The sequence below is a fragment of the Musa acuminata genome, chromosome BXJ1-7, assembly GCF_036884655.1.
Source record: "Musa acuminata AAA Group cultivar baxijiao chromosome BXJ1-7, Cavendish_Baxijiao_AAA, whole genome shotgun sequence".
Classification (NCBI taxonomy): Eukaryota; Viridiplantae; Streptophyta; class Magnoliopsida; order Zingiberales; family Musaceae; genus Musa; species Musa acuminata.
The window spans coordinates 5902561-5930202 of NC_088333.1; the positions used below are offsets into that span (position 1 = coordinate 5902561).

General features: G+C 38.7%; 3 protein-coding genes across 3 annotated transcripts; 1 reads left to right on the top strand and 2 right to left on the bottom strand.

Annotated features, from left to right (window-relative positions):
• Positions 1 to 696: 696 nt before the first annotated feature.
• Positions 697 to 18820, bottom strand: LOC135678441 (protein gar2-like). Its single transcript, XM_065191277.1, has 12 exons — positions 17745 to 18820; positions 14935 to 15024; positions 14585 to 14821; positions 13009 to 13230; positions 12822 to 12927; positions 6190 to 6348; positions 1840 to 1901; positions 1684 to 1763; positions 1509 to 1585; positions 1393 to 1433; positions 1206 to 1251; positions 697 to 1134 (listed from the first exon to the last, which is right to left on the bottom strand). The coding sequence occupies exons 1-12, from the start codon at positions 18681 to 18683 to the stop codon at positions 1127 to 1129; spliced, it is 2067 nt and encodes a 688-aa protein (XP_065047349.1). The 5' UTR covers positions 18684 to 18820; the 3' UTR covers positions 697 to 1126.
• Positions 18821 to 20279: 1459 nt separating this feature from the next.
• Positions 20280 to 21328, top strand: LOC135678443 (calmodulin-like protein 8). The gene is made up of 4 exons (XM_065191279.1): positions 20280 to 20397; positions 20492 to 20652; positions 20734 to 20814; positions 20898 to 21328. The coding sequence occupies exons 1-4, from the start codon at positions 20325 to 20327 to the stop codon at positions 21027 to 21029; spliced, it is 447 nt and encodes a 148-aa protein (XP_065047351.1). The 5' UTR covers positions 20280 to 20324; the 3' UTR covers positions 21030 to 21328.
• Positions 21329 to 22143: 815 nt separating this feature from the next.
• Positions 22144 to 26284, bottom strand: LOC135678442 (VAN3-binding protein-like). The gene is made up of 7 exons (XM_065191278.1): positions 25851 to 26284; positions 25274 to 25387; positions 23536 to 23929; positions 23205 to 23456; positions 23070 to 23119; positions 22939 to 22996; positions 22144 to 22840 (listed from the first exon to the last, which is right to left on the bottom strand). The coding sequence occupies exons 1-7, from the start codon at positions 26145 to 26147 to the stop codon at positions 22632 to 22634; spliced, it is 1374 nt and encodes a 457-aa protein (XP_065047350.1). The 5' UTR covers positions 26148 to 26284; the 3' UTR covers positions 22144 to 22631.
• Positions 26285 to 27642: the final 1358 nt, after the last annotated feature.

Here is a 27642-nt window from a genome sequence, read left to right on the forward strand (position 1 = left end):
AAATGTTTAATGATGGGTTGGTTACATATTAGAAGTTAAGGGAATCTCATACTTCCTTCAAAATTCCCATCAACAAATCCACCACGAGCACTCCACCGTAAGTAGGGTAAACATCAAGTATGTATGATGGACGTAGTTGAGATCACGGGATCCATTTTTAGTTTCATTTTTAGTTCCATTTTTAGTTTCATTGCAACTCGATATCCGACGACGAATATGTTTTATGCTGATCTGTATCCACGTGGTGCCACATTATGAAACCAGTCTCTCAGATGTGTTCCATCGGAAGGAGTTTGATGTCGGCTAGCGATAATTTTCCTTGTCCTTCTATTTTTTATATTCAAAAGCGATGCATCTTTAAAACCATATAATGAAACTACACAGGTAGTTGAACTCAGGATTGTAGCACACTTGCAACTAGTTTCAATGCTGACAATCCACTCTTAGATTGTCTCTGGATGGTTTGTTCAGAGGCCACATTGAAAGCGAACACACTAAATTACTTATATATATATATATACACACACGCATACACAGACACCCCAAAATCCGGTGTCAGATTGAGTCGTTATACCGACATCTCAAGGCAGAGATATCAATAAGCTAGAGACGAAGAGTAGCATACGGGTGAGGCTGATTCAATGTCCTTTAGACAATGTCGAAAATTTTCCAGGAATTCCGTTCTCGAACACAGTATGAAGCTTTTAGACAATGTCCTTTTCATGTCAGAAAGTAACTCTAACCACATGTACCATACAAATCATACTGGACAAGCCTGTACCTATCGTAAGGCTGATGCAGAGTCTGGATTAAGAGTTGATAAATTAACACCACAGTGCTCAAACCACTAACAAGTGAGATGGCTCATATAGGTGAACATGTCCATGTCAAGGGGACAAAGATGGTGGAAGATGCTTTTGCTGAGTCATCGAACCTCAGAGACGCTATTACGCTAGAGCAACTTGCTAGGCCTGAATAATACAATGGGGATTTGAAAATTTAATGGCAACCAATCAGAACTTGCCAGGAAACATCATATTTCAGCACCAAAGTTGGGATGTTCCGATGAAGAACCGAGTGGGGAGTTCCAGGCTGAAATAAATGATGCAAAGAGACATTCCAGTTCTCACGAGTCTGCACAAAGAAAAGTATCATCAGAATGTCTAAAGAGTGAATGCTGAATATTTCTTGGACATAGAACTTACATCTGGAATACATACTGCCTCCATATGGAGGAGGAACTCCTTGCCTCTGGAGAAACAAAACAAATGTGTCATGCACCGAAAGAAGTGCTAGAAGACATCATGAGCACCCACATGACCTTGCAGCAACTAAAGCATCCTAAATACTCCTATTTTGCCTTCTATCAGGGACCAATCAGTCAAAGTTTACCTGAAAGGTGCTTGAATGTTCTGCCACCCCATAGCGAGTACCTGATTTTGGCAAAACGTTATGTCATATGCCTGAAATACTCAAATTACATGGATGATCAAAATTCCAAACCATACCACTTGGATAGCCAACACTTTGATGCTGATAGTATGGCAAAGATGAGCCAGGCAATCCATGGGGATGTGCACCATAGCTGACCAGCGCATGGAAAATCACAAAGTAAATAATAGGAGAAAAAGTTGGATAAAGGTTACCCAACAAGATACAGTTCATAAGGTTGGCTAATTAAACCTTGAGCTCGAAACTGGAAAAGAACTGTCAAGACGGGCACGAGGATATCCTCTCACATCAGAGTATGCTGCATCTTCTCCCTGCAGCAATGGTGGCATATCAAGGATATGATCAGATGGGACCAAGAGAGCATATTTTTAAGACATCAGTAGTTACCATATAAGAAAAGGCACGTTTCCCTCCAGCCGCAATATGTGAATAATCTTGGACCGCAGGACCTGTTGTCAAACGATAGTGAAAAGGAAAATCCTTGGAAGAACTTGTGTGATACAGGCTGACTTATATTTCAATCATCATTTATTTAAAAAAAATCAAGTGATCAAGTCAGAATCAAAACTTTGGACCTTATGAGATCCTTAAATAGACAACAGGTCATAGAACTAAAAGACAATTTTCTAACTTTGCCAACCTAAAATATCCACATGATAGGATATCATACCAACACCAAAGATAGTGTCAATAGAAAGTGGAAAAACAATGTAGTTTTAGAAAATAATATATATTGAGCTCCTCCCAGCAAAATTACCAGTGACACTAATACCATACATTCAAGCTTCAACCAGCTTGCCGCAAACAGGGAGACACCAAAAACAAAAGAAAAATAAAATAAGTATCAAGGAATAAAGAACACATAAAGTCAGAGAAAACGAAAACAAAACAAATTCCTCTAAATAAATAGAGCCCAAAAGGTAGCACTATTGTATAAACAAGATATTTTAGTTTATTAATTCACTTGATGCTATCATTTCAAAGTCCATATTTGCAGTATACAAAGTAACTTCCTTACTTCATAATCAACCATGCCTCTAACTCAATAATCTAACTCAAGAAGCATTCTCATAAGTAGATTCTCACACAGCATCTTAAGCATTCTCATAATCTAACTCAATAAGAAACAATGTCATCGACCATACCTCCTAACTCAAAGTCACAGTGATATTTCAAATTATATCTAAAAAACACCCTTATGAAACAACTACAGTATATATATATATATATATATATATATATATATATATATATATATATATATATAATGCTTAGACATCGAAGATAGTTCATCTCTCTCTACTTCTTCAATGTATTGCCAACTGATTTGGTATCTAGAAAATTAGGTTATAGCAATTATTCTCTAGATTTCTTGAACTTTCACACCTTGATCAAAGTTCATAGATGCTCAAACTTCAAAAGATCATTGAGATACCAGGATCACATGAAGCCCAAGTGTGAAGCACAAGGTAAGGCATGTGTTTTGAAGGAATACCAGATATAATAGACATGTAAATTTATTTCATAACAAATAAACATTAATTGAGCTGTAATTAACATCAATTAAATTAAAAATAATTTGAAATGGTTTACCTCGTTAGCTCAAGGTTTGAGTGTTGTGTCAAATGTAAAATGCACAAACATAAAGGTGGACAATGAAAAAAAAGAGTAATGTAGCAAAGATTAAAAAACGATAATAGAAGAAGGAAAAGCAACAAATAAGCAAAGAAAAGAGAAGAGGATGACAAACTGATATATTGAAACCTTAATTGATGAGTCTCGTTTTTCCCTTTTTAATAAAGAGAAACATTTTTTATTGGTTGGTCTTTTTGCTCTTTCTGAAAGATGGTCACGAATAAACCTTGTCTAATCCATGGACTGCACTTTCACCTGAACCAGTATGAAACAAGTTGTATGTACCAGTGTGGGTTTGAACATGGATCCGGGAACATCGTTTTGGGCAATCCGGTCTGACTAATTAAACAAACAAAAAAAACTATTCACCCGTACACGTGCCCTCTTTCCCTTACATTCACCCGTGAGGCACTACTGCCACCAGCTACTTGTCTATTTCAGGTACGCTTCCTCTTCTTCTCCTTCTCTTCCTCCTACTTATCTTCCTCCATTGCCTCCTCTTCTTCCTTTCCTCTTCTTTCCTCCTTCCACCTTCCTCCTCTTCCTCCACTACCATTTGTTCCACCCCTTTCTTCTTCCTGCTCTTCAAGTTTTAGGTACGTACAGGTGAATGGTGTGTCGGTACATGAGTATCGACAAACCTTGATCTAATCTTTTAAATCAAATATATAATATCAGTGGTGTGAAGAGAAACTAGATATTTACAAAAGCATGCTTATAAACCATTAACGCTTTTTGAGAAAGCCCATTAGGCATATACTTAAGGCATGCCTTATAAAGCTTATGAATCTAATGTTAGGTAAAGCCAAAGCCTATACTTTCATAGTGCCTATGCGCTTTGACTTGCCTCTAATAGCACTATTCTTGATGACAAGGAAAACATCCATGAAGCTTACATCTATACAGTTATGTTCTTCAAAAGAATGAGTTATATAAACTTCTGAATTCCTCCAGTGAATGTAATAAGTTAATCTATCATCCACAAACCCAAATCAAAATTTTGCACCACCAGAATCTATCACAACAAACTAAAGAATTGTTTCACATATGTCGCATGTGTCAGATTTTGCCAAAGAGAGAATAATCTCATGATTAATAAATACCATAACAAAGTGTGCTTTTTCCAAACCAAACAATGCCCTTAATCTCATTATATGCATAAGAGTTAGGACATATGTTATTTGCTTTTCTGCTACCAATTAGTTAGACACTAGTCCTTCAAACTAGACTCAACTATCTAATCATAATTTCATTGGTCTTAACAATATTAGCAATTTGGGCCCTTAGATTTAGCTTTATTCACTTATATTCCTTAAACAAAATCGTGGAATTCTTCTCAATCTAGTTCAGAAGCATTTAGACCAACAAGGTGGAACATAGAACATTTTAAAAGAAAAGCACTATATTTAGTACATAAAATTAGTTCAATGAAGAACAAAGAAAATATATGAACACAAATAACTAGTAGATAAGTGAAGATCTTGCTTGTAAACACCACATATGAACTTTGGTATACGACAGAAAATATACAGACAGAGTAGCAATTGTGCTCACAAGATTTTTCTTTCTTGGAAAAGAAGAGTGTGAAGCCTAGAAGGATTGACAAAATAATAGTATCAAAGTGTTCTTAGGAGGAGATGATGTTGTCAGTTCTTGAGCTATCCTTGTTGAGGTAATAAAGTAATTGGGAGATCAAGTAGTAAATAATTATGAAAAAAAGTTCAAAGAAACATACTGATAATTGAAGAAAGCACTTCACCAAGGTTACTTATAAAAACATAAGTGTTTAGACTATAATAAAAAATAATCAAAGTGAAACAAGGGCAGAACACGATAGTTATCAATCTTGAAATAGCCTATGATAAAATTTCTAAAGCATACGATATGATAAATTAAAAAATAAAGAGATTTCTAGTTACTGCACCAATGTATATGATGGAGCTAACACTACTTTACAAACAATGCAAGATGTGAAAGGCAAGTTCTCAATCACTTAGCATCCACCCAATTGGCAATCTCGAATTATCACCTTTTTGCACTGGTAAAAATATCCAACACAAAACTCCATACACATTTGGTTAATAATAATACATTAAGATAAACTCTACATTAAAGTCATAAAGGGACTGTGAAGTTCGACAGTTCTGGATAAATAGGTAAGTGATGTGCAACTTTAGAATTATAATTTCATTATTTTTGCATATAATTGAAATAAATGGCCAAAAAAATTTAAAATTCAAAAAAATATATGGCTTTGAAGTTTGAACTATTATTCAACGGAAAAAATGGATGCATTACAAGAAAAATAAAATGGAATGGCTAGAATGGAGTGAGGTATCTAGAGTTTCAAGTGAACAACTAGTGTCCTTTTAAAATCAAGAGAGAATTTTACAACACAGTTGTAGGATCATCTATTTTTCATCAAGCAGGAGGTCATGTTAAAACAAAACATATTGAAAAAGCTAGAGCATAAGACATAAAGAGTGTGAGAAGGATGTATGTTATTACCCTAAAGACAATAAATGAGAAAATTGCTTATATCAGGTGTTATCATTTGATAATAAATGACTGATAAAAAGAACATGTGCATCCCACTTGAATATGTTGAAAGAATTCCTATTCGAGGCAGAATAAAGGTGCCAGGAAATATGAACATGAAATCCAAAAACTTGGTTAGGAACATTAAGAAATGGTCTGTCAATTCTCTACTAGCTTTGGCCTAAAGCAAATTACAACAAAGGGAAGGAATCATATAGAACCCAAGTGGCAGCAGAAAACAACTTGTTATATGTTCTTATAATTTTCATCTAAGTGACAGGTGAGCTTCATGGCTTCACTTGATATATCTTAGTCTAGTTAAAATATTCAACTGGCCAAATTTATACAAGTAGTATGTGGTATATATTTTTATTTCTCCATTTTGTCTTATAACATTTTGCAAAATGCTGTATCATATTTTGCACCAAAGGCCAATTTACATGGGACAGCATGAAATGGAAATAGTCCAACTAAAAATAAATGCAAATTATTTAACTTAGAAAACTCTCATGAAAGCTAAAACCTTGCAAAAGGCATTTATACCAGTTTCAGGATAAGAGATACCTCTAGCATAACCCACTTGTCCTTGTTTCCATGCAGCCTGTTCTCTCAAAACCTGCAGGAGTTCATTGGTAGTAGAAGTCTTCTTGTCTTCACCACTTGCATTGTGATCTCTTTCAGAGGACTTTCCCTTGTACGAAGAAACACTTGCTTTCACTTGGCCTAGAGAAATGATTCAGAATATACAATGTCAAATATATTTGGTTTATAATTCACTGAATCCCTACAAGAACTTCAATGGTATAATCCAAAATTAGCGATTTAAACCAACTTAATTTCATTTAGTTTCTTTGTCATTCATTGAAAACTCTTCACAAAAAAGGTAGGTTAAATAAAGCTATGACTTACTCTCAAATTTTGTCAAATAAAACTTGACCAGAAATATATGGGAAAGAAAAAACAATCATTTCATGGTTTTATTGGTGTAAAAAATCATAATGATACATGAGCTACTAAGATTAAGGCTAACTAAGCCATCTATAATGAATAAGATGGGCTCTTTAAAGAGTTAAAATGCAAAATAAATCAATTTCAAATAATTTGACTCGAGAAAATGAGCAGCTCTCATGATCAGATAAGATATGGAGAGAGGCATCTACTTTGAAAACACCTACTCATACAGGTGATAAAAGGATTTGGAAGGGAAAATAAACCTTTTTAAATCCTGTAGTGGAACACACAAGAAACCATGGAAAACTTCCTGAAAGATGAACCAGAAAGACACACACACACATACACACATACATACATACATGCATAAATACATATACACACACACACACTAAACCATGTTATCACCTAGCGAACAGGGAATGGAAAGAAAGATGGTGAAAGAAAAGAAAGACAGTAGGTGCAGCAATTGTACAGCAGGATGTGAAACGATAGAGAAAGCAGTAGGCAATACTTAATTGAATTGAGCAATCAAATATAAATTATAAATAGAAAAAGAACTCATAGCCAGTGGGTCTCAGGTCTCATACAACCAATGGATCATAGCCAACCAACCTTTGTCTATCGATGAGTCATCTATCAATCAATCACTAGTAGTGGGTCAGCAACCAGTCAATCCTTCATAATATATTCCAGAAATTGCATTCATATCTAGTGGCTGGTTGACTACGAGTAACCACTTCATATGACTTCAGCTCAGTCGAAAGTCAGTGAAGTGAAAACACTAGGTATAAAAGATCATTCAACCACCTTTAATGGAAGTGACCTTCTAAATGACTTGTATTAACCAAATGACTCAAAGTCGATTACTTTCAAGAAGCCTAACTTCCACCAAGGTTCATAATTTCGTCTCGTACCGACATTTCAAAATTTGCTCAAAACAGTATGGTAGGGGCATACCGAGCGATATGCCAAGGTGTGCCGCTCGATGCATATATATATAATATAAAAAAATAAAAATCAATATTTAAAAATATTTTTTTAAAAAAAAAGGAGGTGTTTCCTGCCTCGATGAGGTTGCCTCCTTTTCTTCTCTTCGTCGCGTCAAACAAGGAGAAAACTACTCATCGGCAGCGTTCGACGAAAACGTCAAAGGCCGCAGGCGTCTCCGACCTTCGGCGAAGAACGCGGTGAAGAAGAAGCTGAGCTGCCGCCTCTCCCTTACCTCCTGGATCGGGTCGTCGAGGGAGGGCGCCACCGAATCGAGAAGCGTCGAGGTTCTCCCGATTCTCTTTCTTCTTCTCCCTCTTCTTCAAGTGCATTCTCCCTCGACGCTTCTTCTTCCCTCGCCGCAACTAGGCTGATACCCCCCTAGTAGCGGGCGACGATGGTCGAAATCGACCGTTACCGCCCGATACAGCCTCATATCATCCGATATGAGGCTAGATCAATGGTACCGCCCAGTAGCGAGTGGTTCGCGCACCGGTCTGTTGGCGGAACGATACATACCACCCGGTACGAGCGGTATCATTCAGTATTGTAATCCTTGACTTCCTCTACTCCCTAACTAACCAAACGGGCCCTTGGGTTAGGATCGTTACCCTTCCCTATGGTTTTAGGAGTCCCAAGATGTTTATATTCATCACAGATTAATTAGAGCACGAAAAAGAAAAAAATAAAAGCTGACAATACTGTTGATAACTTGATATAACTGTAAGTAGCAATAACCCATGAATGATATGTGATCAAGTCTTTTATTCAAAGATCAACAAGAGACTACGACAAATCATAATGTCTCAACTATTTGAAGTTGATTATGCTGATATTCTTCTACCATTGAGCTCTGTACAGAACAAATCTTTTGTTAATCAAAAGCATTCAAATTCATATTTATAGCTTCTCACAGTCTTCTTGATCCTACCTCTACCAGTCCTCACACCACTAGTACTAATTATCTCATATCATCTAACTACAGCATCTCTAGATCTCCTTTGAACATGTGCATACCATTTTATAGGATTATGGCATGAATGGGAGGAGAAAAACAATAAAGGATAGGTTGCATGACCTGATTTTTTATTGGTGACTTGTTCTTTTGTCTCCTTTGAACCCTGTGAAATGGTTCTTGTCCTCTAATCCTATTTTTTCCTCCAATAATGTCTACGGACTCTACCCTTCAACCCTCTCACTCATTAAACCCTAAGAATTATCTTTATTGGTTTCCAATAAATATTATTGCCATTAGAAGCCCCCAAGCACCAAAAAATGATGTATTATGAATATAGACCAGCTGAAGGAACATAGTTATTGGGTCACATCTAGCGGCATTAGAGCAAATAGATATGTCGATGATCCAAAGAAGTGATACAAGAAATTTTAAAGGCACAACGATAGACAAGAGTGATGCTATATCACATAGATAGAGTCGCAGTATGAGAGAAGTGATGCTAGGAAGCAAGGTTTTTCGTGTACCAGTATTGTACCACTTATACCAGAAAGTGTTGATACACTGGTACGTACCAAGTTTAAAAAAACTTAGAAGAGGCAGAAAAATTAAAAAAGAAACTGAGTTACAGACACCATATCATCTGGTACAGAGTGGCACCGGCCCTATACCATGCATACTGCATGGTACCGTGCATTACAGGATGCTACTGGCCCTATACCAGGAAGAACGGGTCATACCGCATGGTAAAGATCTGTTATCGGTATATCATCTGGTTTATCTTGGTTTTGTATCAGTAACCTATTGGACTGCTAAATACCGCCAATACTGAATCGTATTGGGTGGTATTGCGAACCTTGCTAGGAAGTATACTCAAATTGGATAGATAAGAGATAAATGCTATGTCATATGGAAAGAGTACTAATACAGTATAATAGGCACATTGATAGACATGAGAGGTGCTAATTTGGATGGATACTTCGATTGATTCTCATGATAGCAAAAGTATGGTTTTTCTTATAGATCAATACAAATGGAAGAAATGATTAAAGAATAAAAAGAAAATTGAAGCAAGTGTAGACGGATGTTAAGTCAAGTGCAAAAAGGCATTGATGCAGTTGAAGTAGCCAGAAAATCAACAGGGAGCGTCACAATGTCAGAATGAACATGACATAAGAAAATAAACAGGTAATGTGGAGTTCAAAAGCTGAGGAACTAATAAGATCTTTACATATAAAGAGCCAAACTGAATCATCTGTTACATATCCTATTAATGAACAGATTATAACTAATGATGCATTTACGGCTACAAAAGCCTAACATATTTGAGATTGAAGATCAAATAAATCAGAGATTGAGCCTGTAGATAGGATTCTGCTTCTAGCTTTAAGTTCATCACTACAGATGTGCTAATTAGCATTGATATATTTTAAGCGTTCTTATAATTTCATGAATTCCTTTTATCAATGCCAAAAAGATCATGAGCCCATTGTTGGTGCACAATTGCACATCTACAATTGTTTGTGTTTAGGTTTCACAATTGAATTCAAGTCGATCATCATATACACACAGATGACTGACAAATCAGGCTAATCAAGTTGTTTGTCAGTAGGTATGGGCCTAAATGACCTTCTCAATCACTAAGTGATCACAGATGTGATCCTGTGCAGAGGAAGCAAATGATGCAACCCTGATTCTGATAGTCCAATTGCAGTTGAATATGTAAGAATGATTAAAATGAATCAGTCTCCCTATTCAAGGATTGGTACTGTATGCGGTCATATCAAAAAGGCAAGTATGTTAGTGTTAGTTTTTCTACCAATCCACAAATTACAGATGGTGCAAATGCTAACACATGCCAAGTAAGGGAGATGCTCTGAACTCCTAAGGCACAAAGTATGAACTGTGACCCAATAACCAAAATCTTTGGATAAATTTAATCCGTAGAAACAATTCCAGAATGAAACTTTGATTCAAGCCCCTGAGAGTCTATACATTCAGAACCCCACCAAACCTAGAAGAAATTGTTACCTGTTCCATTATCCAACCAATTTATTTGCATATCTGTTTGATTATTCCATCTCAACCATTAGTATTTAAATCTACGTAAAACAATATGTTTCACAGAAACCTTTACCAAATTCCAAGAAAAGATGGCATATATATTATATACTACAACATGCTAATGTTCTTATGTAAATCTCATCATGTGTGCTACTTAACTTTCAACTGAAGAAAATAGTTACTGAAGATTCCCACCAACACTAGCGAATTTATACATGGCTCACTGGCCAACATTCACCATCCTTGAGTCTCCACAGGAACTCATAGTATTTCAACTATAAAACTCACTTTTGCCAAAAGCTTTGTCCGCATTCTCTCCTTACACTTGATATTTGATTAGAACATTTTCAGATTCTCTCTCTTATTGATATAAACCATGTAATGAATAAATGAGGACCTAAAAAGATGGACTTAAACTAAAGTGCGCACTCCAAGTTCCAGTGAACAGATAGCACAAGTTAGGGCAGAATAGCACAGCAAATAGCCATGTTCACAGAGAGGTATTTGAGGAACAAAAAATAAAATAAAAGAACGACCAAAACCGAGATTGAGATCTGAAATATTAACATCATTTCACAGCCCTCATCTACTCTTCTCCAGCACTAAATAGTCTTCACCAGTCCCAGCCATTTTAAATTATTATAGAAACAATGGCACAAGGGATTCAAAATAACTAGCTTGTTCAGTATGCTAAAATGCTGGCAAGATAGTTTTTGCTGCGGCAGGTTCAGTGAAGTCTAATTTTGACATATAAAATGGGATATGGGTTAGCGAAGATTAAAACTTATAATCTTGACTAGATTTCCTAAATAACAGAGAGAGATCATAAAATTCAATATGAGATCTTTCTGAAGGACTACTAGAACATTACTAAATGTTAGGTGTTAATTTAACAATATTTATTAAAAAAATTATTATATGTATTAGAAATTTTTGTAAGAATTTGCAATCTTATTGGTCTAGTTAGTTATTGACCCCAGTTATCCTTATCTCTTGGAAAGATGAACATGTTTTACTTATTAGCATTTCAGAATTCGATATGCTGTCTGGAATTATGTATTTCATTTTAGCACCTCATTACCTAGCAAAAGAACTTTGCAACACAAACACAAGGAATCAATTCAGCACCCAGGTCTGCTCTGCTTAAATGCAACAAGAAATAATTTTGCACATGTTTAAATTAAACATTTTCCTTTTAAGATAAAAACAAAATCATTCTCCCATCTCGATTAAGATTATTTTAGACAAAAATGTTTGGTAGCATGACTTCCAAACTGAGTCCAACATATAGACACCTGACAACAGCAAAATATCAGCTCATTTTCCTATATTGAACAAATTGTGGTGATCTAATTTTAACATCAAGAAACAACAAAAACAGTCTAGGGAAAGAAAAAAAGATTCAAATACTGGTCCAATACTGGTTTCAGCACCAGTCAGACCAGTATGGTACAAAATACCGAGTGTCCATTGATTTATAACAGACTGAAAAAAAAAAATTGAGCATAATTGTGGTACCAAATGGTGTGTCCATTACCGGTGCTTGATCTGAACAATAAGTTCAAACTGATATTTAAAACATTGATCACAATCTAAGTGACAATGGCATGCAATAATGAGGCATTGTTACACTTCTAAAAATAGCAGAATAAAACAATAATTTCTAAACAGAAGACACATTGAATGTAAAGGTGATGAATATGATACTTACATGCATGGCATAAACAAAGAAGAAGCAGATCATATATGAACATTCCAAAGAGTCAAAAAATGGATCAGAAGTGATTACATCATGAAAAAGGTGGCAGCATTGAGCAAAGCTGGCATCTAGCTTATCGAAGAAAATGATATTCATGACTTAATATTCATGAATGGGTATTTTGAGAAACTTGTTGCATCTAAGGCAGTTCTTTTAACAGATGAACAGAGAAACATATTTATCTATCCACATGTTAGTAAATGCTTTGATAATCATTCGCATTGCTACAGTGTAAAATACATGTTGATTTTGGAATAGTGGATTACCATGTAGCGAAAGAAAAACATGACAGCTTTCTTACTTGAAGTAACTGTTATATCTAGTATCTCTCTGTTAGATGTTGACAAGGGATCTAGTTTATTGATGTTAACACATTTTCAGTATAAAAACCTCAAATCTAAAACAGCTCCAAGAAAAGTTAAAATGTCCAAACAAAAAATAACAAAACTATTATTTGTTGCAGACATCATAACTCACGTTGCACTGGTTTTAATTTATCCTTCTCTGTACTGGTAGACTTTAAGAACCCTTTGTTCTGCTTTCCTTTTTGCACAGGCTTAGCCAATGATACCTTAATGTTCACCTGGAAACCAGGAGAACAAAGTGTCCAGTGAAATCAACCAAAAACAAGTACAATTATATATATTCTTAGACATAAGAGAACCTTTGAGCCATTCTCAGTTAACTCTTCCTTCTCAAATGATTCAATGCAGGAAAGAGCTGCCTCTCGAGTGCTGTAGTTAACAAAGGCAAAGTCTTTTCTCTTAGCTGACTGAATATCTCGTGAGTGGACAATCCGCTCAATCTCCCCAAACTTTTTGAAGATCTCCCTCAACTTGGTTTCATGCCATGAAGATGGTATGCCCTCTACATAAACTGATTTGACCTAAATCAAGACAAGAGGAGACTATCTTAGCAACATGTCATGGTTAAGATGAGGTATCGTAACCAAAAGACAAAACATGTGGAAATTAAAATGAAGAAAATAAGTATTTGTTCCAATCAAGGTGCCAAATCATAGCCTGGTACTGCTATTGATCCTTACGCAGACAGATATAACACTAGTATAGTTCAGTGTGCCATGTATACACACATCCCAGTCCAAATAATATGGATCCAGCCAGAGGAGGTAGGGTGGAAGAGGAGGCAGCAGCAGAGGAGAAAGTGGAAGAGTAGGAGAGTAGGAGAGGTGTATTAGTAAGTGAAGGAGGTGGCGGTGGCAGCAATATGGTGGGGAGTAGGAGGCAACAGCACTGAAGGAAGGGGGGGAGGAAGAGCAGAGAGAGAGAAAGAGAGAGAGAGAAAGTCAGATAGAGATATCTACCGTTATTTTTAAAAAAAAGAGTACAGGTACAAAGCAGTAAGCCTTAATAGAAAAGGAATACAGATCAGTAAACATTCATAAAAAATAAGAAGAAACACCAAGGACCATAGGCTTGGTACAGTAGGCTTATTGGGTAGTACAGCACAAACCAGATTGAAACAAACTTGTCTGATCCACATCTTGGTTGGTTGTTGGTCACCAGACCATCAAAACAAATTTGTTTTTTTTTTTGGTCAAAGAATACTTGAAACAGTACTTGTCTACTTTTGTAAATAGCAAAGAACAAATATACAATTTTAAAATGTCAATTAGATATTAGCAAATCATGCCTCCACGTCCTTGGCCATAAAATACGGTGTGTGGCATCCATAGACTACGAGAACTGTCAATACCTTGAAAATCGATGCACTTTAAAATGGTTTGACAACAAATTTTTTTCACGAGTGCAAAACATAATCAAGTTAGTTTTACAACATGTAATGCAAAATTATATGAACCATGGTTTGTCATAACCCAATACTGACCAAAGTAACAAATCGACACAGTTAAAACATTATTTAGCGTTGAAAAAGGCGCAAGGCCCACAACATGAGATTCCTAATCCTGTAGCAATTAGGATGGTTCAAGTGCACAAATCAGCTCCACAAGCAAGAGACAACCAGTTTAGAACCCATAAAGCACAAGTTGCAATAAAAAAACCATAGATGCTCCAAGGCCAACTTCCTCTTATGTTGCCCATTTCAAACTCTCAAATTAACAGAAATCAATGTTCAACGTGGTGAAGGATCTTGAGCCAGTTTTTAGTGCTATCATAACTTCACAAGCAAACACAAACATGAAGATAACAAGGGTGCATGTGCAAACATGGAAAGACAGCAGGGAAGGAAGAGAGGGAGGGAGGGAGAGAGAGACATACCTTCTGCATTTGCTCTTCATCTGGATCATTTAATGGTTCAGCCCAAGCAACTTTGATGTTTCGGCCTTTGCCAAAAACATCTTTTTTCTGAAGTTTTCTATAAGCAAGATGCGCATCTCTGTTAGTTTCAAGCTCAAGAAAAGCAAACCCACGATTTGTATCAGCATTATAGGGATCAGCCATAACAGTAACAGTGTCAATCTTTTCAATTCCAATGTCCTGTAACATCTTAATTACCTGCACGCAAATTACACCAACAGCATGGAAAAAGGATTGTCACCAAAAAACATGAAGCGTGTAACAAGCTATTCTATTAGTTCAACTACTATGGAGAAATTATTAATACTTACATCTTCTTTCTTCCATTTCTTATCAATGTTTCCCAGAAATATAGTATCATTCCCCTCAAGAGCAGCTGCCCCACAAATCTTTCCACAGACCTTTATTTTACATCATGACAGGATCAAAATTAGTACCAACCGTACCTCTCAACACAAAGCCAAAACAATAAATAATCTTCTGAATTTCCTCCAGCACAACTTGGTATGATCAGGAAAAATCATAGAGGCAATGACAAAAGAATTATAAATTACAAAAACAATACATTGGAAGTATTGACATGTTAATTCAATGTGATTTGGCTACAAAGAATATCCAAGGAAAAATATTAAAAGAACAGGAGAAAGCATCAACAAGCAAATCATAACAAAGTTGGATAAGAATTGTAAAAATTATGCAGGATTGCCTGTACATGAACACAGGATACGCAAAGACACCTAATTAATCATAGAATACAAATGGCTTCTAAACTATATAAATCATGTCACATGCTTGTCATGTTTGCAAATTAGCCTAGGGAAACCCAAGTGATAGACCAATTAATAAGCCCAAGGGATAGAATAAGAATGTAGGTAGTAGCCCAGGAAACAACTTTTCAAAAGGTCACTTTGTGACCTTATATTAACTTATATAATAAGATATTCTATCTTAAACTTATATATAAAGTATATATTATTATATTAACTCAAGAAATACAAAATGATCATATTGCACAGCCAGATGGATTTTTGTTATTATTCTAAGAGAAGGGTTCATTAATTGTGCAGCTCATCTGCCTGGGTCCCTCTCATCATATATCCAGTTGGCATTGACAACAGGGATAATTGCCCCCTTTTCCAGTCTGATTGGAACTGTTTCACATCCATAAGCACTTAGAAGACTTGCACTTCGGGAGTCTCCCTGACCCCATTAGGAACCAAACAAGGATCACAAAACTCTGCCTGAGATCCCACAAGCCCCTTAAGGGTCTTGGCACAGTATAGCCCCTTTAGGAGCATTCAGCCAGACAAAATGAACAAAAAAAAGCAGCAGTAGGAATCAAAGAGTATTTAGACACAGATTAATTAGTCATGTTATTTTTGGATTCGAGCAACTGAAGCATAAAAAAAATCTTGTAAGCCTCCTAGTTCAAACAATTCTCATCTTTTTCTACTTTTATCTGATCTTTTCATAAAAAAACATTATCTGATCTTTTAGGAAAAAACATAGTTTCATTCCTCTAGCTTTCATCTTTGTGAGATTTTTCTCCTCAAATTGCAGAAAATGCAAGTTTGGAGGGTTGATACTCTTAACAATTTTAACATCATACATGCACATATATGTCCAGAGTCCAGACAATCAAATCCTTGGCATTGTTTACCACCCACTCGACTAGGCCATTGTCCACAACAACAATTCTCTTGATTCTTGTAAGTATGAACATATACGATGAATGATCTAGGAAACTCAAAACAACAATCACTAAACAAACTTGAAGGAAACCTTGATACTAATACTGTCATCCCAAAACTGCAACATGTTAATAGAAATCACAATCATCACATGTTGATTAAGAATAACATGGTGAAAAGTGAGGATGGCTTGTCAATAACACATCTAACATAGTGTTTTGAAAATGCGCCTGGGCGCACGGCTAGGCGCTCGAGTGAGGAGAGGCAAGGCCCAAGAGCCTAGCACAGTTATCGAGAAACATACTTCAATGAAGGGTCGCCTCGATGATCATCTAAACCCATGCGTCGGGCACCTCAGGTGAGTGCTCGATTAAAGGCAAGCAATCAAACCAAACCTCAATGAACCTTCAACCATTGGTAAGTGAGTTTGGTACACCACCACCAGACCAATGTTTAAGGTGTACAAAATCAAATGTTATCCAATGAGAGCCTAAAAGTCAAATGATACAAATGATGGGAAGCTATTCCATAAATGTCTTTTGTTTTTTATTTCTATTGTCAGATTTCTGAGTGAGCCATTGTGACTGTTGTAGTTCGGTTCCAAGGTTTGGTTATTTATTCACATGAACCATGGAAACAAAGCATGGTCTAAAAGGTAAATCAAAACCAAAATATATTATAAAAAGATTAGGCAGGTTATGCAATGAACAGATATTGTTTCTTTCACTCCTACTGATAAATCTTCTAACTTCAATTATAAAGTTTTGAGGCACAATAAAAGGCTCTAATATCCTTGGATCAATAATTCAATGTTATTCTCGTTGTTATGTTCCTAAATTTAGTTCCATCCACATGAATCACAGGAATTAATTGTGCCAATATAATATAATCATGAACCATGTTCATCATGTTTTATTCAAAACACATTGTACCACCAATGACCCATGCAACCAATAGAACTTGATTGATAACATAACAGTAACAACAAATTTTTCCTATGGTCTAAAACAGCATAGAAAAGCTTGGACTGATTCTTAAAGCTTGGGAACCAGGATTTGCCATTTAGGCTAATAGATCCATACTAGTCCCAGTTGACACTCGGACGGGTAAACACCAAGTGGTCCTGGAGAGATGACATTCTGTGATCCAAATTAGACCTTTGTGTCTGGTTACAATGCTTGCAACTAACTAACAATAGCTCTAACTATGGCAGTTAATGACAAAAGATTATGAATTCTCATCATTATCTCCAAAATACAAGAATCCCATTCTTGGCATCATTGCCCCACGATGAAGAATCACCATGTCATTTCACAAAATTCTATAAATTTGATTCAGAAAAAAAATGATATAGGGCAAGACAAAGTCGCACACAAAATCAGAGGTTATGAAGATGAAATTGAGCATAGATGCACAAAGAATGCAATTACCTCCACTTTAGAGAATTCAGAAACGGCCTTTTTAGCTTGTGCTGCATCCTTGTACCTCAAGAAAGCAAACCCCTTGTTCTTCCCAGTCTGTCCATCCATCATCATTCTTACCTCCACAATCTCGCCCACCTTCCCAAAAACCATCCTCAGATCCTCCTCCTTGACATCTCTACCAAGTCCTCCAATAAAAATCTCTGTCTTCCTCCTATTCTGCCGTTCTGACATCCCGGCCTCCTCATCAGCCGCAGTTATCACTGCCTCCTCTTGCCTCTCCTCCTTATCCTGCAGCGGAACATCCTTCTCCTCTTCCAAAGCAACATCCTTGTGCTCTTCGAAACCAACATTCTCCGTCTGTGTCGCCCCTCCAACTGCAACATCAGAACTAGGGTTCTGAAGCCCCGATTCGGTAACCGGGGTTTCTAGGTCTGCGGCTTCTGTCGGCGGTTGCAACGAATCTTTCTTAGCTAACGACACCACCTTCGGAATCCTCTTTTTGATGATTTTCTTTTTGATCACCTTCCTCACTCGGACGATGGTCTTCTTGGGCGCTTCAGATGGCACCACAGCTGCAACCTGGGTTTCCTCGACGGCGGGGGAGGCGTCAGTGGCGGAAGGTTCCGAGGGCTCCGGGACAGCCTCGGGGACAGCAGCGAAGGGGGTTTCCGAGGGCTCCGGGGCAGCAACAGGGGCGGGGGGCTCGGGGGTGGGTTCGACGAGCTCGGAAACGGGGGTTTCGGAGGCGGTCGAGGACGGGGGCGGTGTGGCTACCTCGGCGGCTGCGGCCGGAACGGGGGTGATAGGGATGTCGGAAGCGGCAGCGGGAGGGGAGGGGTTATCGTCGGCGGGGGCGGCGGCGGGGGCGGTGGCGACGGGGGTTTTGGATTTGGACTTGGGGACGGTTTTGCGCACGGTTTTGACGACTCGCTTCTTCGGAGGCATTCTTTCGGTCTGGTGTCTTGGGGGAGGTTTGGAGAATAGCAGCAAAGGAGAGAGAGAGAGAGGCAGCGAGGAAGAGAGGGGAAAAGGGAAAAGAATTCACGATTGTGAGGAAATAGGGATACGATCCGGTGGCGTCGCGCGAAGGGATGAAATTATATTATTAGTAACCACGATATACATATATATATATAAATATAAAGGCAAAATCTTGCAGTTTCAATAGAGTTGTCGATTTCCTCTCATTTAATTAATAATTGGACAATTTAACGTATTTTAATTTTCCATGTTTCTTATTATTACATGAAGAATTCCAGATTTTCTAAAATGCCTAAAAGCGACCTTTTTTTCCCTCGTTTTCATCTGATTGGGGCTATCAAACGTGTTCGAGATCTAAAGAAAAAAAATATATGTTTTTACAAATCTTAAAGCAGCTAACGCTATCTAATAGATGTGACTTAACTGCGTTATGTACTAATAGACAAATCCTATTACATCGATTACGGCTAAATGATAACAAATCTATTTATCATAAAGAGATTGAATCTGTTATCGTAAATTCAAATCCCGGTAACGCCACGGGTTTCATTGTCAATGGGTTTAATGCCCATTAAAGGTATATTTTCTTGCTTTTCTCCGAAGAAAAATAATCTTTAATCATTTTGTTTTTATTTTCGACTGTTATCGATTTGCAAGTACTTTAAAAAATTGTCTGTTTAGTCCGAGTATTTCATAATATCAATGTTTGATCCTAATCAATATGTTTTGTATTCAAGGAAGGATTTCTTATTCCTAATCAATAGGCTTTTTATTTTTATCATTACAGTATTCTTTTGGAAAACTATAGGAATAGTTTAATAATATTATTCTTTTGCCAAAGAAATTGAACCACCGATCATTTTGTTGATTTCCGAATATTATTTATCTAATTCATTTTAAAGATTATATCCAATTATTTAGTCCAAATACTTTAAGATATTATTATTGATTGCAATCAACATGCTTTCATGAAACTATTAGATTCACTTTATTGAGGCAAATCAACATGGTTTTCCTAGTCAAAGATATTGGGTAGATACAATCTTGTATTACCAACCTAACATTCACTATAAACTCAAACAGAACAAAAGTGTTGTTCTATGACTACTCATCTTTTCCTGATAATTATGTATAGTTTGCCGAAGAGTCTCTAAATCATACTGCTAGCCAAAGCACACCACAACCTCATCACATTCCTTTAGTGACTCAAATGTTTGCATATAATAAATATCATGTTCTACATAGGTTCATAATCCATAACATTCCTTTCTATTGGCTTGATATAGAGAGAGAATTCCTCCTCTTCTTCCTTCTCCGTCTCCAAGCCGCATATACCTGCATGACAAAGGAGAAAATGTCAACAAGTAGAACAGGAAGCAGAGAACCAGTCGTGATCACGCCGACCCGGTTTCATGGACCGGACCAAATCGCGTTTTGCCTCCTCGATCCCTTGGATTATAAGCAATGGAGATGCGAGTACTGACCTGGAAAAGTCAACATCGTTGACTAATTAATATGGAAGAAGTCAAAGCCACCCGAGCCTACATATAATGCCCAGTCCTGGCACAGGTTTCTGTAATCTTACTCTTCTTCAAGGAGTTTGGTATGGATCTCTTCTCGGAGGAACAGATCACCGAGTTCTACGCAACCTTCTGCCTCTTTGACAAGAATGGAGATGGTTGGTTCTTCTTCTTCTTCTTCTTCGACACCCACCCACCCACCCATCTTTGATCTGTTATGCTTCCTCTCATGCCTTTCACTGGATTTCTCAGGGTGTATCACGTTCGAAGAATTATCGACCGTCATCAAGTCGCTGGGCCTGAAGCCTAACGAAGGAGAGGTGCACAAAATGATCAGCGAAATCGATGCGAATGGCAATGGGACGATAGAATTCCACGAGTTCTTGAACCTGATGGCCAGCAAATTAAACAAGGTAAAGCAAGACTTCTTTATGGCACGCCACCGAATGGTTTCTCCTCGATCAATCTTCCTTCAACACACGTTCTCATGGCAGGGGATTGACTCAGAGGACGAACTCAAAGAGGCCTTCAAAGTCTTCGACAAGGACCAGAATGGCTTCATCTCCGCGACCGAGGTGCGTTATAGGTCTCCCTGAGCTGAAGGAAGGCGTACGTGGGCGTGCATTAGTATCTGATTGGTATTTCTGTGTTCTTGCAGCTAAGGAACGTGATGATAAGTCTGGGAGAGAAATTAACGGATGAAGAGGTGGCTCAGATGATCAGAGAGGCGGACTTGGATGGAGATGGGCAAGTCAACTTCGAAGAATTTGTGAAGATGATGTCTGTATGATCACTATATAAAGAGTAGGCATTACCTGTACATGTTCATGAAGTTTTCATCTTTTTCTTTGGGGGGGGGTACAAAAACAGTGGATGATTCTTTTGTAGTTTCAGACATTGACATACAAATTCCAAGTTCCAAACTCGGTTTTCCTTTCACAACTTTCCTCCACACTGGTCAAAACATGATGCAAAGACCAATGTGCAGCTGGAAAAGTACTAAGAATATCATATTGTCAAGTTCATATTGAGCAAAAAGAGATGGACATTTATGATCTTCTCAAACGATTACATGGTACAGAAAATAAAGAGGCAATATAATTTTTTTTTCCTTTTTAATACTATTTATCATAATGCCAAAGTTTCCAGCATCTGAGAAATGTGGACATCCTAAATGCTGATGCTACTACATCCAGTCCTAATTGCTACAAGTGCATGTTCTCCTTCATATAATGCATAGAGATTGTCTCTTGGTCCCTTCAGGTACAATTCCTTTGGTCACTCTTTGTCCCTTTCTTTGGAATAAGGATGGTGAGAACTCAACAAACACATGAATTTTCTTCTGCAAATGATTGATCTGAAAGCAATGAAGAGGAGTCTGTCCATAAAGAATCTTCATTTTCTTAAAGATCAATGATCCTGAACTCTTACCTGCATGACCAGATCAATAGGAGGATTCTGAAGCAGAATGAGCAGTAATGCCACAAGCAACACAACAATGGAATGGTTGAAATGAAGGCTTGAGCATATTTAGACTCCTTTTCTCCCTCTTTGTCTTCTTCAAAAGCCAATGCAGGAAATAGTTGGAGGAAGAAGAAAGTAAGCATTTATCAGGTGCCATTCTCACCCTCTACGTGAAGAGGGCGACTAGGGACGGGTGATGATTTCCTTGGCCACTCATGGCTGCAGCAATTATGGTGGTGGTGGTGCTGCTGCTGCTGCTGCCGCAGGAGTGGTGTGAATCATAATCATCCAGCTCAAGTGGACATTCCCACCAGGCCACCAGCCTCATGGTTGATGGAGATGGAAAAGCCTTGGATGCTGCTCATTAGTACAACAAATGAGACCTTCCACTCTGAATTAACAATGCATGTTACTCAAATAGTGACAATACACCAAAACTCTCAATCCAAATCCAACCCTCTTAACCAATTTGATATGATAGTACAAACCAAACCTTCATGTTTACAACCTAATCAATCAAGTAATGACACAATTTGATACATTTATGGGACTCAAAAGTTACCATATTAATTCTTAAACCTGAACCCAACTCATGAAATAGTAAGGTTAAACATAACAATCAGTCTGTGACAAGAAGACATTTAGGCTTAATCCAAACATAATATCTCTCCACTGACTTGACTTGCTTTGTAGCAGTCAAAGATTGTGCCAGCCACAATCTTTTCTTCCTTCTTTCCTGTTTAAGTATATGTATTATACCCCCAAACACTTCAACAAGAACAAGGAATGGATATGTACCTAGTAAATAACCATTATGATTGATCTCATTATCTTCCCTTGCACTCTTTACAAATGGAGAGATGGAATTAGCTTCACATGCATTCTTATCCGGATCTTAAGTTAAGATGGATCGTGCAGCATTCCTTCCTCAGGTGAGGAGCTTCTTCTCGTTGACGATATTGAGCAGGCGCGACACTCCCTGAGTCCACATCTCGTGCTCCCTCTGGCTCAGGCACTCGAACTCGATGACACGGTGCTCCGCGGTCCTCAAGCCAAAGTAGCGGCGCTGCTCGCCACCTTGGAGCAGATGTCGGCCCGGCCATGCCTGGATCTCCTTGCAGACTTCTACAACTACATCTGCAATTAAGCATCGCCCAGAACAAGTCAGGCTCACAAGGAACTTGGAGTCCAGGCCTTTGGGGGATTGTCCTAAAGAGAACTGTGTGGCCACTTACTCTTCTTCTTCTTAGTGATTGTCCCAGCAACATGCCTACTCTTCATCTTAAGCATGACCTGCAAATAGAACACCATTGATCGGAATTGGCATCTCAAACCTGGAGGACAAAAAATTGAAAGATTTTGTTACCTGACCCACGCCATTAATGTAGATTGAGACTAACTTCCAGTGAAGTGCACCTAAAATTAGATCAATCGACAGAAATGAATCCTTTGATATGAGCCTTTATAAGAAAACCATGAGAATGATAACTAAATTCGATACCTTTTCGGGTGCGTTTGAGCAGATCAGTCCCCTTGGCGAGGAATTCCTGGCTACAGAGGCCTAAGAAGTTATCTTCCTCTGGGACGAACTCATCGCCGAAACTGCTGCCATTGCTTTCCAAGTCCTTCTGTTGCTTGTTGCGGTGGTGATTGTTGTGGTTTCCCATGGCTCCCTTCTCCACTGGTATGACAGCAGCTATGTTCCACACGTCCTTGAGCGCCCTAGCCTTCAGGGTTGCCGCCCCTCGTAATGCTGGAACCCATTACAGTCTCATGGATCTTACCACACAAACAACGTGAATTGAAAGGTTTGGTAAGAGGGCGGTAATCACCAGTTGCAGCAGCAGCTGTAAGAGTAACGATATCTCCGGGAGTCCTGACATTAACAGCAGAGCCGACGACTGACGCCAGGTGCTCGCGCTCGGCCCCCATGGACTCGGCAGCCTCCACACACTGTGCGGCGACGAGGGTGGCAGCCGACGCGACCGCCATATCGATCCTGGCCGCGCGGTCATCTTTACCAGACCCTGAGGCGGCAGCGGTGGCGGCTGCAACGGCTGCCACCGCTGCAGCAACCCCAGCCACCGAGATTGCGGCATGGAGCTGTGCATTCTGGGCCCGGGTCTCCTCTTTCTTCCTCTCCCTTCTGTCCTTGAGCCACCTTCCCACGGTCTTGCTCGTCCCTCTGTAGTGCTGCGGTTTGGGCGTCGCAATTGCCCGGCAATACTGCATTCATTACATTGCACCCAACATGTAACGATCCAAGATTGTTCATTTCTTTTCAAGCGATCACTATCAGACATTTATTAGCATCCAACGTAAAGATGTGAGGTAAAATAATAATCTTAATCCGGTGTTGAGGAGCACTAACAAAAAGAACCACTGCATGAGAAACCTGTTTAGCTGAAACTACTGTCCGTGGTATTGCCCAGAGGATAGAATGGACACTGAGTCCTCAAGCTGGGCAGGGAGAAGGACAAACATTTGAATGGCAATATTATCCTTCGTGTTGCATACAGGATGAAGGACATCAGATAAGCCACAAGGATAACAGATGGTGATAGTGTAGCAATCAAAGACAGAAGACAGACATGGAGGCAAACACTGGGATGCTGTTTGCTTTTACTGACATGGGTTGCTTCTTTACCCAGGCAAGAACTGAGGAAACAGGATTCTTTTGACCTCAAGCAACACAGATCCCATTGTCCAATGCAGGCTTTGCTCAGGGAGCAACAAGACAAAAGAAAGAACCTTATTTTATTCATCACAATGCATCTTTGGCTTCACTCTAACGCCTAAAAAGACCAATCTCATCTTCTTTATCATCCTCACAAGATCTTTGACTCTGTCAACCCCAACTTTGTCTATTACTCAACATCTTACAGGATTAAAAACTACCAATATAGATGACATGGGGAGAACGAGGACTAAAGGGGGCAAAAAAAGCAATGAAGCTAAAGCTCGCAAAGTAGTAAAAGGGACCGTCAATTAATTACTCTGCTAATTATAGAGGTGTCAGGAATTTTATTGGAGGAAGAGAAAGGCATCTTCCTCTTTCTCCTTTCTCTTTGACAACCTTGTTTCTTCCTCCAAAATATTTCAAAAGGCATTGATAGCTCGGTGCCATTGGCTTGGGTACTCCATCTTCCAAAGAGACCATCTGTCTCCTCGAAGTCTGTAAATTACTCACCAAAGTTTCTGGGATTTGCATGTTAGACTTCCAATTTGGTAGCTTTGAGGAGCAAATAAACTTGATATACACTAAACAAATTAAAATGAAATACTAATATGTTTCTTTCAGTTCTGCTGCTTCCTTGCCCATAGAAGTCTTAACACAGTGTATTACTAACCTTTTTCTACACAAATTTATATTTTGTTTCAATGAAAGCTCTGAAAATTAATCAAGTAGATTTACAAAGGAAGGTTAAGTGCCATGAGAGAAAAAAAAATGGAACACCAGAAGATAGTTTTCTTCTTTTCGATTTACAAACCAAATAAGCATTAGTTTGGGAGAGAAGAAACACATCATGGTGAATTAGCTAACATAGAGCGTTGGAGAGAAGAAAGTACCTTAAGGTCATCCATTTCACAGGGGGAGACGGGAGGGCTGTCCGAGAGCGATCCGCCGCCGTTGAGAGGGCCGCTGCTGTGAGAAAGCCGGCCAGACGTCAGAGGAGACACTTCCTGCCATTGTCCAAGTAATGAAGAAGAATAAGAACATGGGATCAAAATTAGGCGCGGAGGAAGCTGTTCCTGCGGCTTGCGAAGGAACAAAAGACAGAATCTAACAAAATAGCTCAGGAATGAGGGTGTCAGAATTCGAGAACGTTCAACTATAATTGAATGCATTGAGCAGCAAGCGTTTTGTTGCTTTCCAGACTTTTCTACTACTAAAAACAAGAAGGAGAAAGGAAGAATTACTTCGTGGAGTTTGTCCAGAGAGAAATTTCGACTGTGCGCGTCACAAAACATGAAGAACAGAAGCTAATATGTTGTACTTTAAACAAAAGCAGCTTCTTTTTCATGAAGAAAGTTCTCAGTTGTCTGTCTTTGCAAGAAATTAAAACTAAGAAGAGGTGAAGAACAAGTAGAAGGACGCCCATCAGCGAGCTAGAAAAAGATGTGATTTTTAAGCAGCAGCACCCACCGACTGGGACATTATCCGCTCCATCACCATCTGCGAGGTGGCAGACGACGCGAAGGTGAACGGATTCCCAGCGACCACCACCAGCTCCTCTGGCTCCTCCTCTGGAATCGCCCCTGCCGGCGGTGGGAGCAGCGACGGAGGAGGTGGCGGCGGCGGCCCCAGGGCCTTGGACACTTCGAGCGCGGAGGCGCTCCAGGACCGCGACAAGAACTCCATGGGGTCCTTGGGGACCTCCGGCGGCCGAAGGCCGTATGCTAGCGCGGCTTCCGCGCGCCATTGCTCTCTGTTCCCATCCATAAAGCCAAACAACAGCAGCCGCAGTAACAATATCAATAATGATACAACAAGAGGGCGGTGGGCAGTAGTAAGTGAAGATGGTAGTCGGGAGAAAGAGGCCGATGGTAGTGTTTTTATAGCAGAAGAGACGAACGGAGGCACGACAGATGGGTTGGAGTGGAATATCAGGAAGGGGGTTGAGACTGTTTTAGTGACTAAGACCAGTTTGCTCCTCTCACAGAGAGAGAGAGAGAGAGAGAGAGAGGGAGTTGCTTTCATGGCTCCAGTGCCACTGTCCCTCTTATTAATTGCCTCTCTTCTCTCTCCCTCTCTCTCACCCAACTTGCATGGGATGTTTGCCACAACAGTTGCCTCAGTGATTGCAGCAGATTCTACCAAATACACACTGTAGCCAAAAAAACAAAGGATAGGGAGGGAGAAAGAGTATGTATTTTATTTTATGTTGAGAGAGAGAGAGAGAGAGAACAGAGTGTGTATTCTATGTTATGGGGTGAGAGACAGAGAAGAGTTGGATTCATACACTTGTCTGGCTTTTTTTACATGTACAAGTCCTCTTACTATTGATCCTGTGATCCAAGCAAAAGACTGCTTCCAATGAAACAAAGAACACAAGGGAATGGGATGGACTAATTCCCTGAGTGTCCATTGAAGGGAGAGGATGGGGTTGTGCCATGCACTGACATGGGAACCACCCTTGCAATTTGACTACTTGTCTGCATCCAACTAATTTACATACATGGAGGGAGAGGCCACATCCACCCAGTGTGGGTCCCACACAAAAGGTTGTGCCATTATAAATCACTGCACCTTTTCCCTTCCATTCTCACAATCAACATATTTCATTTTGTCACCAAGTAACACCCACATACATAGGGTTCATTTTTGCCCCCAAAAAACCCAAAAGAAATACTTGGTATTTGACCAAAAACCAATGTACACTAAATCTTCCATCTTTTTCGATTCTTGGCTGGCCCAATTGTAGGTCAGTCCAATCAAAATATGATGAGTTGATTATTGATTTGGACAATTGTGTTGATGCTACTTGGAGTTATTTGGGGCTTATTGAAATGGCATGTATTTAGCTGTAAGAAAAAGATGTGAAAAACCATTCTGGTAGGTCCAAAAATATATGTCTTTATCAGTAATTGAATTAAAAATATTGAGGGACCAATATCTATACAGATCTTAAATGTCATAGTTGGCTCCACTGTACTGATCTCACCTTCACAGTGCTTATATTTTGTTAAACCATAGCATACAGATGACCTATCAACATCCAAGCATTGGTTTTTTGTTTGTACATATGAGAAACACAAGACAAAAAAGAACAAATTATGAGCCTTCTTCCATGCAAGATAAAATTCATCATGAAGATGTGCTACTTTAATTATTGGGTTCTTTAGGTTTCTATGCCATGTTACAAGCAATCTCACAAGCCTATAGTCAGTCATACAGTTCCCACTCATGAGCATATTATATTCTAAAATTTCAACTC

What these genes read in the sequence shown, in the direction of transcription:
- LOC135678441 (XM_065191277.1), bottom strand. Translation starts at nt 18,683, where the DNA reads ATGCCTCCGAAGAAGCGAGTCGTCAAAACCGTGCGCAAAACCGTCCCC. An exon ending in TAAATTAAAACCAGTGCAAC is followed by an intron (nt 6,349 to 12,821) that starts GTGAGTTATGAT and finishes TCATTTCTCTAG; the next exon opens with GCCAAGTGAAAGCAAGTGTT. An exon ending in TTTCCAGTTTCGAGCTCAAG is followed by an intron (nt 1,586 to 1,683) that starts GTTTAATTAGCC and finishes TGCGCTGGTCAG; the next exon opens with CTATGGTGCACATCCCCATG.
- LOC135678442 (XM_065191278.1), bottom strand. Translation starts at nt 26,147, where the DNA reads ATGGATGGGAACAGAGAGCAATGGCGCGCGGAAGCCGCGCTAGCATAC. An exon ending in GTGAAATGGATGACCTTAAG is followed by an intron (nt 23,930 to 25,273) that starts GTACTTTCTTCT and finishes TAATGAATGCAG; the next exon opens with TATTGCCGGGCAATTGCGAC. An exon ending in AATCACTAAGAAGAAGAAGA is followed by an intron (nt 22,841 to 22,938) that starts GTAAGTGGCCAC and finishes GCTTAATTGCAG; the next exon opens with ATGTAGTTGTAGAAGTCTGC.
- LOC135678443 (XM_065191279.1), top strand. Translation starts at nt 20,325, where the DNA reads ATGGATCTCTTCTCGGAGGAACAGATCACCGAGTTCTACGCAACCTTC. An exon ending in CTTTGACAAGAATGGAGATG is followed by an intron (nt 20,398 to 20,491) that starts GTTGGTTCTTCT and finishes TGGATTTCTCAG; the next exon opens with GGTGTATCACGTTCGAAGAA. An exon ending in TGGCCAGCAAATTAAACAAG is followed by an intron (nt 20,653 to 20,733) that starts GTAAAGCAAGAC and finishes TTCTCATGGCAG; the next exon opens with GGGATTGACTCAGAGGACGA.